The 14,140-nt window shown below is 38.4% G+C and overlaps 3 protein-coding genes and 1 non-coding gene across 4 annotated transcripts; 1 reads left to right on the top strand and 3 right to left on the bottom strand.

Moving 5' to 3' along the window:
• LOC18782237 (mitochondrial phosphate carrier protein 3, mitochondrial) lies at positions 462-4,099 on the top strand. Its single transcript, XM_007215495.2, has 6 exons — positions 462-1,166; positions 1,816-2,177; positions 2,306-2,349; positions 3,091-3,305; positions 3,393-3,517; positions 3,612-4,099. Exons 1-6 carry the CDS (start codon positions 855-857, stop codon positions 3,670-3,672), a joined length of 1,119 nt encoding a protein of 372 aa, XP_007215557.1. The 5' UTR covers positions 462-854; the 3' UTR covers positions 3,673-4,099.
• Positions 4,556-9,421, bottom strand: LOC18783505 (V-type proton ATPase subunit C). The gene is made up of 11 exons (XM_007215489.2): positions 9,163-9,421; positions 9,007-9,075; positions 8,669-8,796; positions 8,452-8,551; positions 7,987-8,054; positions 7,757-7,898; positions 7,445-7,561; positions 7,110-7,235; positions 5,424-5,507; positions 5,235-5,314; positions 4,556-5,027 (listed from the first exon to the last, which is right to left on the bottom strand). Exons 1-11 carry the CDS (start codon positions 9,274-9,276, stop codon positions 4,925-4,927), a joined length of 1,131 nt encoding a protein of 376 aa, XP_007215551.1. The 5' UTR covers positions 9,277-9,421; the 3' UTR covers positions 4,556-4,924.
• Positions 9,572-9,644, bottom strand: TRNAK-CUU. Its single transcript has one exon. It is a non-coding gene; the product is annotated as a tRNA-Lys (tRNA).
• LOC18781988 (B3 domain-containing transcription factor FUS3) lies at positions 9,976-12,857 on the bottom strand. The gene is made up of 6 exons (XM_020560684.1): positions 12,478-12,857; positions 11,290-11,379; positions 10,922-11,022; positions 10,751-10,797; positions 10,569-10,645; positions 9,976-10,443 (listed from the first exon to the last, which is right to left on the bottom strand). Exons 1-6 carry the CDS (start codon positions 12,805-12,807, stop codon positions 10,135-10,137), a joined length of 954 nt encoding a protein of 317 aa, XP_020416273.1. The 5' UTR covers positions 12,808-12,857; the 3' UTR covers positions 9,976-10,134.

The raw sequence follows: 14,140 nt of genomic DNA, 5'->3' as shown, positions 1-14,140 counted from the left end.
ACAAATATCATTTATATATTGCTATGTTCAAACAACTTACCTATATATAATAACTAAAATTCTTTGTATATACACAAGCGAAAATTCTAGGTGAATGCATCTTTCTTTCTTTTTCGACAATTTGATATACAAAACTATTCTAAATTCTAATTACGAGGAAAATTTAGCTCAAAATGAAGCGAACATGCTAACCATATCAATTGGCATAACTCATGTTTGCAAATTTATAATTTTTTTGGGGTGGTGATTTTCCCACTCCTCTTTTGTCTACCTACACTCTCTGTTATGTTTTTAATAGTTTTTACTATAACAAAAAAAAAAGTTTAAGTGGACAAACGAGAAATGAGAACATACAATTTCTAACAAAGGGAGTGTAAATCGATAAAAGATGAATGGAAAAATCAACCCTTTTTTTTTTTTTTTGGGTTCAGAACTGCAAATTTATAGTTGGGAAACAAAACAAGGGTGGGATTTCAAAGTCAACATGTTCCAAAGCTCTACTATGATGGGCCGACGGGCCCAATGTGCTCAGTGAGAATGAGAGACCAGCGAATGGTCAGCAGCAGCACTAGGGTGGCAGAATCGTAATTAAAGGAAATCGACGGGGTCATCTCGTAGAATTGATGCGAGGGTTGAGCACTGGACCATAGCAAAAACCGGAATCAAAAGGCGGAGGAGAGCCCCATTTCTAACAAAGCATCTGGCAGCGAGAGTTTGGGAGAGAACCTCTCTCTTTCATTTCATTTCCTTTCCCTCACTCTCTCTCTCCCTTGCTTCTAAATCTCGAGGTCCTTCCTCTTCTTCCTTCTTAAATCCCAAATCTCAGACAAATCAGACCACTTCCTGTTTCTCTCATGGCTCTCTCAGAAAAACACTCGCGTGAGTCTCTGATCCCTAGCTTCCTCTACAGCTCCTCATCGTCCACCAAAACTCTAGCGCTGGAGAAGATGCTCCACACCAGGCCTAGCGGCTTCACCTCCAATGTGAACATCGAAGGAGCGTCGGCCGGGAAGGGCCTGGTCATTCCGTCGCCGAGCGAGCCCTCCAAGAAGATCGAGCTGTACTCGCCTTCCTTCTACGCTGCCTGTACTTTTGGAGGGATCCTCAGCTGTGGTCTCACTCACATGGCCGTCACTCCTCTTGACCTCGTCAAATGCAATATGCAGGTCCTCTTTTCTTCAGATCCCTTGAAAAGTTTCTATCTCTGATTTTATTTCGATTTGATATCCTTATCATACAACAACTCATTCTACCTGATTAGATCTGTGGTCTTTTATCTTCGTATTTGTTCGTAACATTTCATTTGTCTATGTTTTCATCCATATATTCTGTCTAAGTTCTTTGTCTGCTTAGGTCTGCGATTTGTTTTCCATGGTTCACAGGTTCTTGCCCTCACGTATTTGCTATTAATTTTGAATATCTCGGTCCTTAATTCCACTGCATCATGATCTGAACTGGATCTAGTTTTCAATTTTGTACAGTTTTAGAGATTTTTATTTCATTAATATTTCTCCACTCATGATTTTCCCCGCTAACCATTGGTTGTTTTTTTCCTTCTATTTTCTATGTATTCGATTGATTAATTTCATTCTCATTCTGTATTGATTGCTTTCAACCTGCCACTCTATATTGATCGTTTGATTTAGTTATTTCGCTTTGTAATGTTCTGAATGTAAGATGTTTGTTCTGTTAACTTCAATCCTTATTTAGTTTATCATATCAAAGACATCTATAACTAACATATTTCTCACTACACTTAGTGGCGGATGTAGATAATTTAATTGACGCTGTGGATATTAATTGTTGTGTTTCTAGATTGACCCAGCAAAGTACAAAGGCATATCATCTGGTTTTGGAGTTCTACTCAAGGAGCAGGGCGCCAAGGGCTTCTTCAGGGGATGGGTGCCTACGCTCCTCGGTTACAGTGCCCAGGGTGCCTGCAAGTTTGGATTCTATGAGTTTTTCAAGAAGTACTACTCTGACCTTGCTGGACCAGAGTTTTCTGCCAAGTACAAAACCTTAATCTACCTTGCTGGTTCTGCATCTGCTGAGGTCATTGCAGATGTTGCACTTTGCCCCTTTGAAGCAGTCAAGGTCCGGGTACAAACTCAACCTGGATTTGCTAGAGGTTTGTCAGATGGACTTCCTAAGTTTGTCAAGTCTGAAGGTGCTCTTGGGTATGTTTTACTGCATCATCGTTTCAATATTTATGCTCTGCAACACACACGGATGCATGAGTTGTTCCTTTATGTTTCAAACAAGCTGCTGTTGTTAAGATTAACATGTGAATAATTTTCCATTGCAGGTTGTACAAGGGTATTGTTCCTCTATGGGGTCGTCAAATTCCGTGTAAGTTAGAAATATGGGAACACACGATCATCTTTATTTTCTACTTGTGTGAAATACAGCTTTAACATATTTCTGTATGATTTGAAAGGAGTATTCCATGGTACTGTATGCACCATACAGGGAACCCTTTTTAAAAATGAAAGTGGTAATTTTAATGATGCAATTGGTCACCACAAACTTGAAAACTGTAGTTTTGAGAATCTCCTATTTCTATGGTCATGCTTACTGCTCTGAAGTTTGAATTTTGTTCTTTATCTTTTCCACTTCCATGCTTTCCTTCAAGTATTGTTTGGAGAGTAATCTATGGGGGCCAGGAGATCTAATTGTTGCATTCGTGGTTTTTTCAAGCATTAGGTAGATGCCTTGAATTTTCTGGCCCCAAAAAAAAGGAGATAGCTTTACCTCATGTTAATTAAGATCTAATCTTATGATCCACGTTTACTTTTTTTATTTGGAGTTGAGCCCAAAGTTGAGTTCGTGTAGTCTTCTGTTATCATTTATTAGAAAATAACTTTCTTGCTCAAAGCTGCTTGTGGGTCTTGATGTGGTGTTTATCTCATCCTAGGCCTATTATATGCTACATTTTCTGTTAGAACTTCCCATTTAAGCTCTTTGTGAAACTAGCCTAATAGGTGCTGAATTTGTATCCTTGCAGTTTTATGATCTTGAAGCTATACTATGCTTTACTTGAGCACAGAATTGCTATTACTTGATTACTGATCTACTTGTTTTTTCTTGCAGACACAATGATGAAGTTTGCATCCTTCGAGACCATTGTGGAGATGCTCTATAAATATGCCATCCCTAGACCTAAGGACCAGTGCTCCAAATCTTTGCAGCTTGGTGTGAGTTTTGCTGGAGGATACGTGGCTGGTGTTTTCTGTGCTATTGTTTCTCATCCTGCTGACAATCTTGTGTCTTTTCTCAACAATGCCAAAGGGGCAACAGTTGGTGATGTGAGTGCTGCAATGGTTTCTGGATAATGTTTGTTGTAGTACATCTTCATTGTTTTGTTTTGACTGTTTTGGTTTCTCCTTGTTCAGGCTGTGAAGAAGATTGGGTTGGTCGGTCTCTTTACCCGTGGGCTTCCTCTTCGTATCGTCATGATTGGAACTCTTACTGGAGCTCAGTGGGGAATCTATGATGCATTCAAAGTTTTTGTTGGGCTGTAAGTCATTCCTTCCTGCACCTGTTTGCTTTGTCACTAGTTGATTTAAGGAACTGTTAGGTAAATCTTATGGAATTGGTGTATGTATTTTTAGGCCAACAACTGGTGGTGCCCCTCCTCCTGTTGCTGCTGCCACAGAGCTTGCTAAGGTGTAATCCGCAGGGTGATCAACCTCATCAACTTTGTTGCTTTTTGAAACTGGAAAGTTTGTCATAGGAATTAAATAAGCATAGGATTGCGGAAGTTACTTAAAATGGCTTCTAAGCAAGTGGGGATTTTCATTTCTTTTGCATGCGGAACCTGTATCCCAGTTTTTCCGTTTTTGACTCATCTGATTTTCGGGGGATGGTTTTGTTCTCATCCTCTTTAAAAGACGTATTTGTAGTTAGATCAGAGATGAATTTAAAGTTTGATGTTAGGAGTGAGGAGGTGTCTTCCCCCTGTCAAGAATAGGCAACAAAAAATAATGTTAGATGGGATATGTTCTTCGGCCATCGGTAGGCATGGGAATTATGCCTGTATACGATTATTAATTCATTTTGATACTCTTCATTTCAGGCTTATTCCGAGTTTGTTCTTTCAGTCTTGCATTCTATATATTTCGATTTCATCCTGCAATCTTTTTATTATTATTTAGTTGTAAATATATAGTTTTCTATCATAGCATTGCAACAAGGTTTTTGGGTTTTCTTTCTTTTCCCTGAGACCATCTTCTGAAATTTAAGTTTAAATTTTTATGTTTTACTGTTGGCCCAAACGTAATCAGAACTTCCGTGTGATGATTAGTTACATAGACATATAAAATGTTCTTTTCGGAGTATAATAATACTGTTCTTTGAGTTGCTTCCATTACTTCGATTAAATGAAAGGTTCAGTAAATTAACTCTTCCCAACAAAAATATAAATTTAACATATTTGAGTGTAACTCTGTATTAGCCAGAAATATACGCTCGTTGTTTTGCTCTGTGAGCAATAAAATAAAATAACATCCCGACTTCACGGTTGAGCTAAACGTGGTGTCTCCAAATTATTCGACGATGAGGAGAACCCAAAAAATTTATTGCATCATATCTTTCAAATAATTATAAATAAAAAAAGGTACATCAAGAACGTCGGTTTCTTGCTCTACAGATATCATGGGTAAGTAAAACCGAAAGAAAAAAAAAACTACAACACTTCAGTACCAAAACAAAAGACTACTAGAAAGTTTTGAGATGAAAGAGCATCCCAGTAAAGTTCACCTCCCGATAAACGCTCAAGGAAAATCTCAAAGCAGCAATAATAAGTAAAAAAACAAAGAATATAGCTATCAATGCCAATATACAAATACCCCGCTCCCCTGTTATTGTTGTCTAAAGGAATACTCAGATTCAGATTGCGAAACTGACTGGACAATCTTGCGCCCATTCAAACAAGATTGATTGTGAATGAAACATATGGATGTGCATCTGCATCGCCTGCTAGACCAGCCATCCCTCCCCCAACTTCATCGTCAGTTTTCCAGAAGGTACTGCATTGTAACACAAGGATGCAACGTCAGAGAAATAAGCTTAATGCGCACAGCACATCACATAAAAAGGTCTCTTAGGATAGTCAACAAGCGCCCTAAAGTCATCTTCATCTACAATTGGTTAATTCAGTTTTACTACTATTGTCATCAAAGAGTTGAGGCTCCCCCTTACTATGCCACAAACATAAGTAAAGCTTATGGACTTGCCTGTTACCACTATCGCACAACCCTTCAAGGATTGAACGTACTTTCTTCTCACTTTTTGTAGTCGGAGCTAAGACACATGCCTGAAATATCATTTCAATATCCACTGGTTAGTCAAAAGTGCTTGGTCGTAAACCAGTGACAGAAAATGAGAACACTATTATTTTGGACAAAAAATGAGAGCTTTCTTACCAAGAAAGATGGTGGTAAACCATATCTCAGAATACTCTCTGCAAAGACACGTACAGCACAAAAATGCATCCAGGAGCTGAAAACCTGCATGCGAAAAACTTGTACATTTAGTAAGAAATTTCCAAAATCTGTCATAAGAGAATACGAGAAAGCATGATAGAGCAATAACACAATGTATGATGATAAATAGAATAATAATTCGACTAAGGCTCTGTTTGACATTGCGGTGCGGCCAAAAGAAGCTGCTTATTTCAGAAATGTTAAGCCTCAAAGCATTTGGTAAACCAAAACAACATCCGCTTATTTAAAAATCTCGGATCCCGCACAGCAGTTTTTCTAAGCAGGTTGGAGGCTGCTTCTCAAAGTTTTTTTTTTTTTTTACAAGCAGCCGGTTCAAATTAATGAACTTTTCAAATACCCAGCATACCCTTATAAATTTTAGAGATTGGCATACTTTACCCTTCATCTTCTTCACACGGTCTTTTCCAAAAGCTCCAGTTTCCCATCTTTCCACTCCATCTCTTCTCTCACTTTTTCTTTCAATTCTCTCTCTTTCTTGGTTCCATGAACCAATTTTCTTGTGGGTTCTTACCGCAGCCACCCTAAACACCCACACCCTTTATTATTATTATTATTCATGTGGCTGACCCCCTTTCTTGATTTATTTGAAATCGTGGGATACGGGAGCAAGAGGAAGAGGAAGAATTCTGAGAAAAAAAACAAGAGGAAGAGGAAAATGAAGTGGGGTTTGTCGAATTGGGTTGTGTTGTGAGTTGAAAGGGAAATAGGTGGTTCTGGTTTCTTGTTTCTTTCTGGTTTGGCTTAGTTTTTGGTTTCTTTCTGGGTTGTTGATGTGCTTGGGGATGTTGGTTTGTTGAATGAATATCACTTTTCCCAAAAAAGGGCTGTTTTATTTATTTATTTTTATTTACTGTTTTAGTTCTTTATTTAATTCCTTGTCAAGAGAGAAGAATGGAGAAAAAGGGTCGAGAGAAAAGAAAAAAGGAGGAAAAAAATTGAGAGAAAAAGGAAAAGGAGAAAAGGGGCCTTTTTCCTTCTCAAGTTTTATATTTTAATAATTGTATATTACTATTAAGATTATAAAAAAAAAAATTGTAAATGTATTGTAAAACAACATAAATATCATTTTCAATATCATACCCTTTTTGGTCATTATACAGTCACAGCACTTCTAGAAAAAAGTTTACCAAACGTCATGACACTGCTTTTTATACTCACAGCACTTTTACAAATAAAGATTACCAAACACTTCACTACATTATTTCACAGCTGTTTATTCTCGCAGCACAGCAGAAGCAGTTTTTTTTAAAAGCACAGCAATGCCAAACTAGCCCTAAGAACAATTATGGGGAAATTGTAACTGAGCCACAGAGAAAATAAATGCAGGCATCATGTATAGAAGCTACTTAGATCAGGCCATAACAGGCATCTTTAACTTAGGATTACTAGATAGACACCCAATTTTAGTACCACCTGATAACTCACAACATCACCTATGCTGCCACAATGTCGCTATATTTTTATTGCATGACCAGTGGCAGGTGACCTTGAACATTTTTTTTCTTCCCATTAGTTCATAAATCCCCCTAAAACTGTTTTACCAGATTTAAATCATAATCTTCCTCACTTTATAAATATGATAAACAAATTAAACTAAAAAATTACCTCTCCGTAACTGGCATAGCACCACTGCAAAAGGGAGCTTCTTAAATTTTCTTGGTCTTGCACCAATTTTTCCAACTCCTGCTTTCGACTTTCTTGTGCTTCAGAACTGTATTCGAAATCACGAATCTGAATGACATGATAAAGAAACACAAGTCAGTTATAAGATTTCTCCTTACCCAGTAAAAGAAAGGAATTAGCATATTTGCGGCAATTTATGCATCTCTAATCCAGACACATTTCTCAGGAATGGTAATTTCATATTGCATAAATGGTAAAGAAGAATTAGTTTTGCACTTTCATGGAAAAAGCAAAACAGAATGTACAGAAATACTCACTTGGAACCCCTTTTCACGAGCACTTGTTCTAAAATTATCTGCAACCCGATTGAACAGTGTTACAGTGTAAAGTGCATATTCATTATCTTCAAATAACTTCTTAGAGGACCTAGGGACCTGAAAAATGCTTATCATGATCAATAAGACTGAAGCAAGAAGGCTAAAATAAATAAGAAATCACTATGTGCTAGCTTTTATTTCAAAACTTTGAAAGATACAATGGACAAGTTGATCAACTTTCACCGCCCTACTGCGAAACCTTGTGTCTGTAACAGTCGAAGCAGAAAGATATGGTGTGGGAAACAATCATACCACATAGTTAGTCAAGGTCTCATAGCTTGATAGCCAATCCTTCTGAGAATACTTGGGAACAACTGCAAGGAGGGTCACTAGATGTTCTGAGGTAACGATGTCCTCTGGTTTCACTAAATTGGAAAGATCACGGACTGCTAAGCTGAAAAGGCCAGAGAGATTGGTAAAATTAGAATCAGAGCAAAATATCCCGTGCAATTGCAATTATTAAAGTTAGAGAATAATTATACCTTCCACTCTGCTTTCTGTTGATAGCATTAAGTTGACTGCGGACGTTGTTATACTCAGCTACACGAACCTAACATGAGAACCACATAATGTATAGTGATTTATTCTTCTGGGAAAGATTCACAGCCTAAATGTACAAACATTTCATAATCATTAAGTTCAGTTGTTAAGGCAACAAACTAAAGAAAAGAAAGCCTTTCAGAAGTGATTCTATGGGGAGAGACTGGAGGAACTAGGCTGACAACCATTAACTATATTATTTCAACTCCCCAGCAATACATTCATGGTTATTTCAATCAATTGTGTCCTTAATCAGCAGCAGCTTGTGCCCTTTAAGCTAAGCACAACAAAGAAATGTCTACAATGACTGACTACGTATTATTGAGTAGTGGTAACAGTTTATCAACCAATAACTTTATCGTAAACTAACATACTGATGCTTAAAAGAAAAAAGGGTGAAGGATTACCTTGAGATCATCCTCAATCTTTGCGACTTGACCATGAATGCTGTCTACGACCTCCTTCAAAGGCGACATTGTAGGGTACTTGGCTTCATCCCAAACGAACCTACCATCATAACAAAAACCCAAAATTCAATACCCAAACACAGAGATCACTCATGATCCGCAGCCAAACATCCTAAGTCCATATTTGATCTCATTGAATTGAACTGTGATTCAATACCTAGTAAGGTATGAATCAACAGGTACACCATCGACAGTGAGTGCGCTGCTCTCCACGCCTGAAACCCTCTCCAGTTCCTCGATCTGGCGCCTGATCTTGTGAGAAACACCCTCTACAAAGTTGTTTGACTGCAAATTGCAAAATAGCACACAATTAGTACCGAAATTAACAGATCGAAGCAAAGAAAAATTTGCAATGGAATGGCGAAAAAATTGCATTTTAAAAAATAAAGGGATCAATCATTATCGTTCTATGTAGTTTCTACAGAAACAGATAAAACATAAAGAAATTTACATTGGAAGAGATAACAAACAAGTTGTAGAAGTCCAAATTAATACCTTCAAGAGATCGTCGCTGAGGGAGAGAAGAGAATCCAGGGTTCCAACACGGAGATTAGGAATATTGAACTGTAGAAATGATAATATAACCAGAAAGAATTAAGAGAGAGCATCAGATCTTGCAAATTAAACGAAGGAAAAAAGAAAGAGCAGTACTCTGTAGAGGGGAGTATCGAAGGAATGCTTGGAGATTTGTTCCTGGAGACGGTTCCATAGAGACGACGCCGAGTTTTGGACCGGCAGAGACACCACCCAATACCTGCTCGCCATTCAACAAAACCGACTTAAAACTGCACACCTTTCTTCCTTCTTCAGCTCTCTGTGCTCGCCCCACTTCCCAAACTCCCTCTATCGGCTCTGCTTTCTCCTCCTCCTTTTATTTTCTGTAGATTTCTAGTTTTCTTTTCCAATTCGTAATTATCTCCCATCGATATTATGTAATAACTAATACTGACCAATCAGCTCATGCCATCTCATCCATAACTGGTAAATGTTGCCAATCATTCCAAAAAAAAAAACCCCGGTAAAAGTAAATAACATTGCAAAAACACCGCCGCAAAATGTTCGCCCACCGTGGGGCTCGAACCCACGACCACAAGGTTAAGAGCCTTGCGCTCTACCAACTGAGCTAGACGGGCACCTTGCGAATGTGAATAGAAAAGAGCCTGATAACTGCTGCCTTCCTCAAACAACAGTGAAAAAAACTGTACCTTAAAATTATGAGTGATGGAGATTTGTTTGTCTGGTCCACACTATTGAGGCTAAGCCAGATGAAGACAAATAAATGTGTCCCAGGTGGAAACTGCAGCTATATGCCAGCAAATAAAAGAAAGCTGGAGGATGCGGGACTAGACAATTATACAAATGGTTAATTAGTTTGTAGCATATAGATTAGTTAACTGATTATCCTGCTTAGGAGATTTAAGGATATTATAATTATGTCCTGGAAATTAAACAAATAATTAATTGGGACAAGTACATGTCACAAGTTTCTACACTTGCTGTCGCCTTTATTAATGCATAGGATGCCAAAATACAAGGGTACCAAAAACAGAGTGAGACCCACTTGGTCATTTAGGTTTACATGTAGCATGTAGTGCCTTGTACTAATGCTTCAAAATTTATAACTTAATAGTAGTCATCAAGGGACAAGTTTTCAACAGAACCAAAACTTTCATGCAGAGGCCCATTTCTGGAATAGTTGGTCATCGATCCCCCAAAAAAATCAAGCAGAGAGTCATTTGAGAAGGTGGTGGTGTCATAAACAAATGACATGCCTGCAGTTGTATCTTCATCCATTGCCATTGTGGGCATGTAAAACGAACTCGACTTGTTCGCCTCAGATTCGTCAAGGAAGAGATCGTTCACGCCGTTGTTCATAGTGCTTATGTCACCATACACATGATCTTGGTCAGAAGCCTTCTTAGCCTGAATGACCTGCCAATGTATGATTGTGAACAATTTAATTAATCCATGTTTAAATGGTATTCAGAAACTTGCTAAAATGTACACTTATAATCATATCAGGAACTGGAACTGAATAATTAATTCGGTCACCATACGTAATTCTGGTTTTGATTATCTTGGTAAACCATGATAAAATCTCCAAGCTGTAAGCCATGTGCGTTAACAAATTCCCCTGAAAAAATTCAACACTACAAGAATGATATTCTGAAATTTGTAATAAGTACTTCACTGTACACTCAGAATAACCAGATGCTGGATAAAGGAAAAGAAGGGATACCAGTATTTTCAAGTACATACATTCTGCTGTTGTTATTAGGCCAAAACCTGCTTAATTGGAAAATAACAAAGAATGGATACATCCGCCATTACATATATCTAAATGAAGGTATATCTTACTCACGCATTCAATCTGTAAATTCTTTCACCAGAAAATAGAGGAAATTCAAACCTGTACTTGAAGCTCCAAACATGAAGACCATCTATGTCATCCATGCTGATTGGAATTCCTTCCTTTGATTCGAGGGCAGGGAGATGAGCCTCAGCTGCTTTCTGGGATTAAGTTGTCCAATGTTAATATACAACATTCATCATGTTTTCCTAATGAAACCAACTTCGCCGTTGTCATATAAAAAGAAACCGTACGTTGATCACCTTTGTCTTTACAAGTCTTTACAGGCTTAGCTAGCATGATAGTCTTCATGTATGCATGTATAGCTATTAGCTAGCTAGCCATTTGCAAACGCGAATGCTTACTTTTGAACTAATTATCAGCAGAATGTTTGAGTAATTACAGAGATTAGTTAGATCAAACCTTACCTTGGGGAGTATCATTCTTCTGAGAGAGCTCACATCACTATTCTTAAGCTCCTTTTGGAAAAGAAATCTCAACCTTGTTGGATCAATAACCTGAAGCATCCAGATCCACGCATGAGATCATCGTTACATTAATTAAGTTTAGAGTCATCGATTAGATTTTGTACTCAACAGATATGCATTGAACAAACTTGTCCTGAGGCAGACAGCATAGTCAATTTGCAACAACTGAAACAGTGATCAAGCTGCAAGTATTCACAAGGCAGTGAAATAGTATTTTTCTATTGTCCTGCATATTGGACCAGCATGCCACCAAACCAAATTATGATTAGCACAGTTAGGAACTCCAAAATATGGAGTCCGCCTAGAGTTGGGATTTGTATTAAATACGAATAACTCCAACGATGATTCACAAATCTAAACGTTTCTATTAAAAAAGTGAACTCATCAATCCAACGGTCATTTAACTAAAAAAATGTTGGTATCGAATACGACAACATTGTATTGTGAATTATTTCCCAAATCTATATAAACTGGACGGGTTTGACGGTGATTCATTTAGAAAATGTACAAATTAATTTGTTAAGGTTCAAATGTAGGATCCATTATTGGATTTACAGAGTTGGTGCACAAACTGATCATGCCATCACAGAGAGTCAATTGTTTGATATTATAGATCGGACAAATTCCATGAAACCAACAAAACAAATGAATAATTAAAAGAAAAAATGTCTATCTAGGTAGGGTTACTTTGATTGCTAAAAATCACAAACATATAAAATGAATCGTGAAATTTCATAACAAGAGACAGACACATTGATTAATCAATCAAATCAAAATCGGGGCCCTGTAAATAAATGAAAGAAGAGAAGAAAATCAAGCAGATCGTACAAGCCCAAAAGGTAACCATCACGTACACCCGGGTCTAGAGATATCTGATTGAACAGTGTCTGACATGGATCGAAAAGTACAACAATAGAATTAACAAAAGAGGAAATCTTTGAACGAAAATAATATAAGGAAAAGGCTACTGTGAAACAGAATTTAATTCATGAGACAAATATTATTGATTAAAATTAAAAGAAAGGTAAAAAATTGAAGAAAAATAATGAACATTAATTCATATATAATAGATAGATATCAGGTAGTAGGAATTACGAAAGGGAAGGGGGAAGGGGGAAGGAAGCTCACACGTGCAGGCGGGAGAGAGGAGGGGGGTTGGAGGGAGGGCAGCACGTGCGAGGTGGTGGTGGAGGAAGCAAAAGTGAGATGATGAAGGTTGATGATGGATGATCGCCTCTGTCTGGTCATTCTTTTCTTCCTGTGGACACCAAAACTAGTCACAGCATGGACAAGGTCGTCATGGTCATGGATGGAGCAGCTCCGATCCGACCCGTGAAAGGAAGTCTTGTCCCCCTTGGCAGTGACAAGGCCGAGATCAGCCTCAACACCTGCCCTCAACCCACAGGCCTCGGTTTTCTCATGATGAATTAGGCCAGCTGCTGCTTGGTCCATCATCATTAGCTAATAGCTAATAGCAAATAGCAAACAGCTAGAGAGAGAGAGAGAGAAAGTTGGATGGGGTTTTGGGTAGGCACTTAAGCAAAGCAAAGCACAGAGAGAAAACACCTTGGAATTCAGTAAGAGTGGCTGTGGTTTCTTGATCAGTGCTTGTGCAGATCGAAAACTAGCAAGTGAAGGACGCTCGGCAATCGCGAAATGGGTGGGGGCTAGCTATGGGAAAGAGAATTCTAATCTCTCTCTCGCATATCTAGTGGGTGGTTGTGGAGGTAGAGGCACCTTTTCTTCTATTTCTCTTTTGCTATTTTTGGTAAGGGTTTTTGCTGCCTCCTTGGTTTTGCAGTGACATTTGTGCAACCTGCATTCAGTCATATGTATATATGTATATTGCTTTCCTTTGCTCTCTCTCTCTCTCTCTCTCTCTCTCTCTCTCTCTCTCTCTCTCTCTCTCTCTCTCTCTCTCTCTCTCTCTCTCTTTCACTCCTTTTTATTTTTGGCATTGTCATTATTAATTTGTGTGCAAATGCAAATGCAAATGCAAATGGGTACATTATTAATGATCAGTAGAGTAGTGGGATTTGGAAGAAAAGAAAAAGGCAGATTTAGGGTTTTGGGTGATTAGAATTTACAATAGAGGACCTGTTGTTCTAGTTTGGATGACAAATGTTGAATATGTATTCATGGGCGCTCTTGGTTTGGTTGAGCTGAGTTGAGTTTATAAACCGTGGTTAAGGGTAGGGTGGAGGTTGGGGTTAGCGTTGAGAAGTGTGGAGCCAGCGGAGCATACTTAGTGGAGGGAGGAGATAAGGGAGAGGGAGGGGAAGAGGGAGGGGGAGGGGTGGTAGTGGGAGAATGGCCAAGAGACAAGTGACGGATGGACGATCAAGACAACAAAGCTGGTCTGAGATGAAGCTCCAGCTGTTGCAAAAGTTCTGACTCTCCATGCAACTGAAATCAATGGCATTTTTGGGCTTATATATTGGGCTCTGCTCTCTCTCTCTCTCTTCTTTCTTTCCTTGTTTCATGTGATGGAAACCAGACCAGACGAACAAGACCTCTACGTAATATTCATGGTGGGGTGGGGGAGGAAATGAGAGGAGAGTTTTGGGTGTAATACTCATACCATGAACTTTTCTACATACTTTTCACATCAACCGTAGGTAATTAATACCCACGGATTCAGTGGTTTTTCTATATGAAGATGTACGTCTAAGGATTAACCTCTCCATCTGATTCCGAATTTTACGCTTGTTAATCTGATTCGCGTTTCAGTGGGTCATTTACTAGAGAATAGAGATACTCAAATAATAATAAAAGGAAAATGCTAGGGAGA

The sequence above is a fragment of the Prunus persica genome, chromosome G3 (assembly GCF_000346465.2).
Source record: "Prunus persica cultivar Lovell chromosome G3, Prunus_persica_NCBIv2, whole genome shotgun sequence".
Classification (NCBI taxonomy): Eukaryota; Viridiplantae; Streptophyta; class Magnoliopsida; order Rosales; family Rosaceae; genus Prunus; species Prunus persica.
This window is presented reverse-complemented; position numbering and strand designations above follow the sequence as displayed.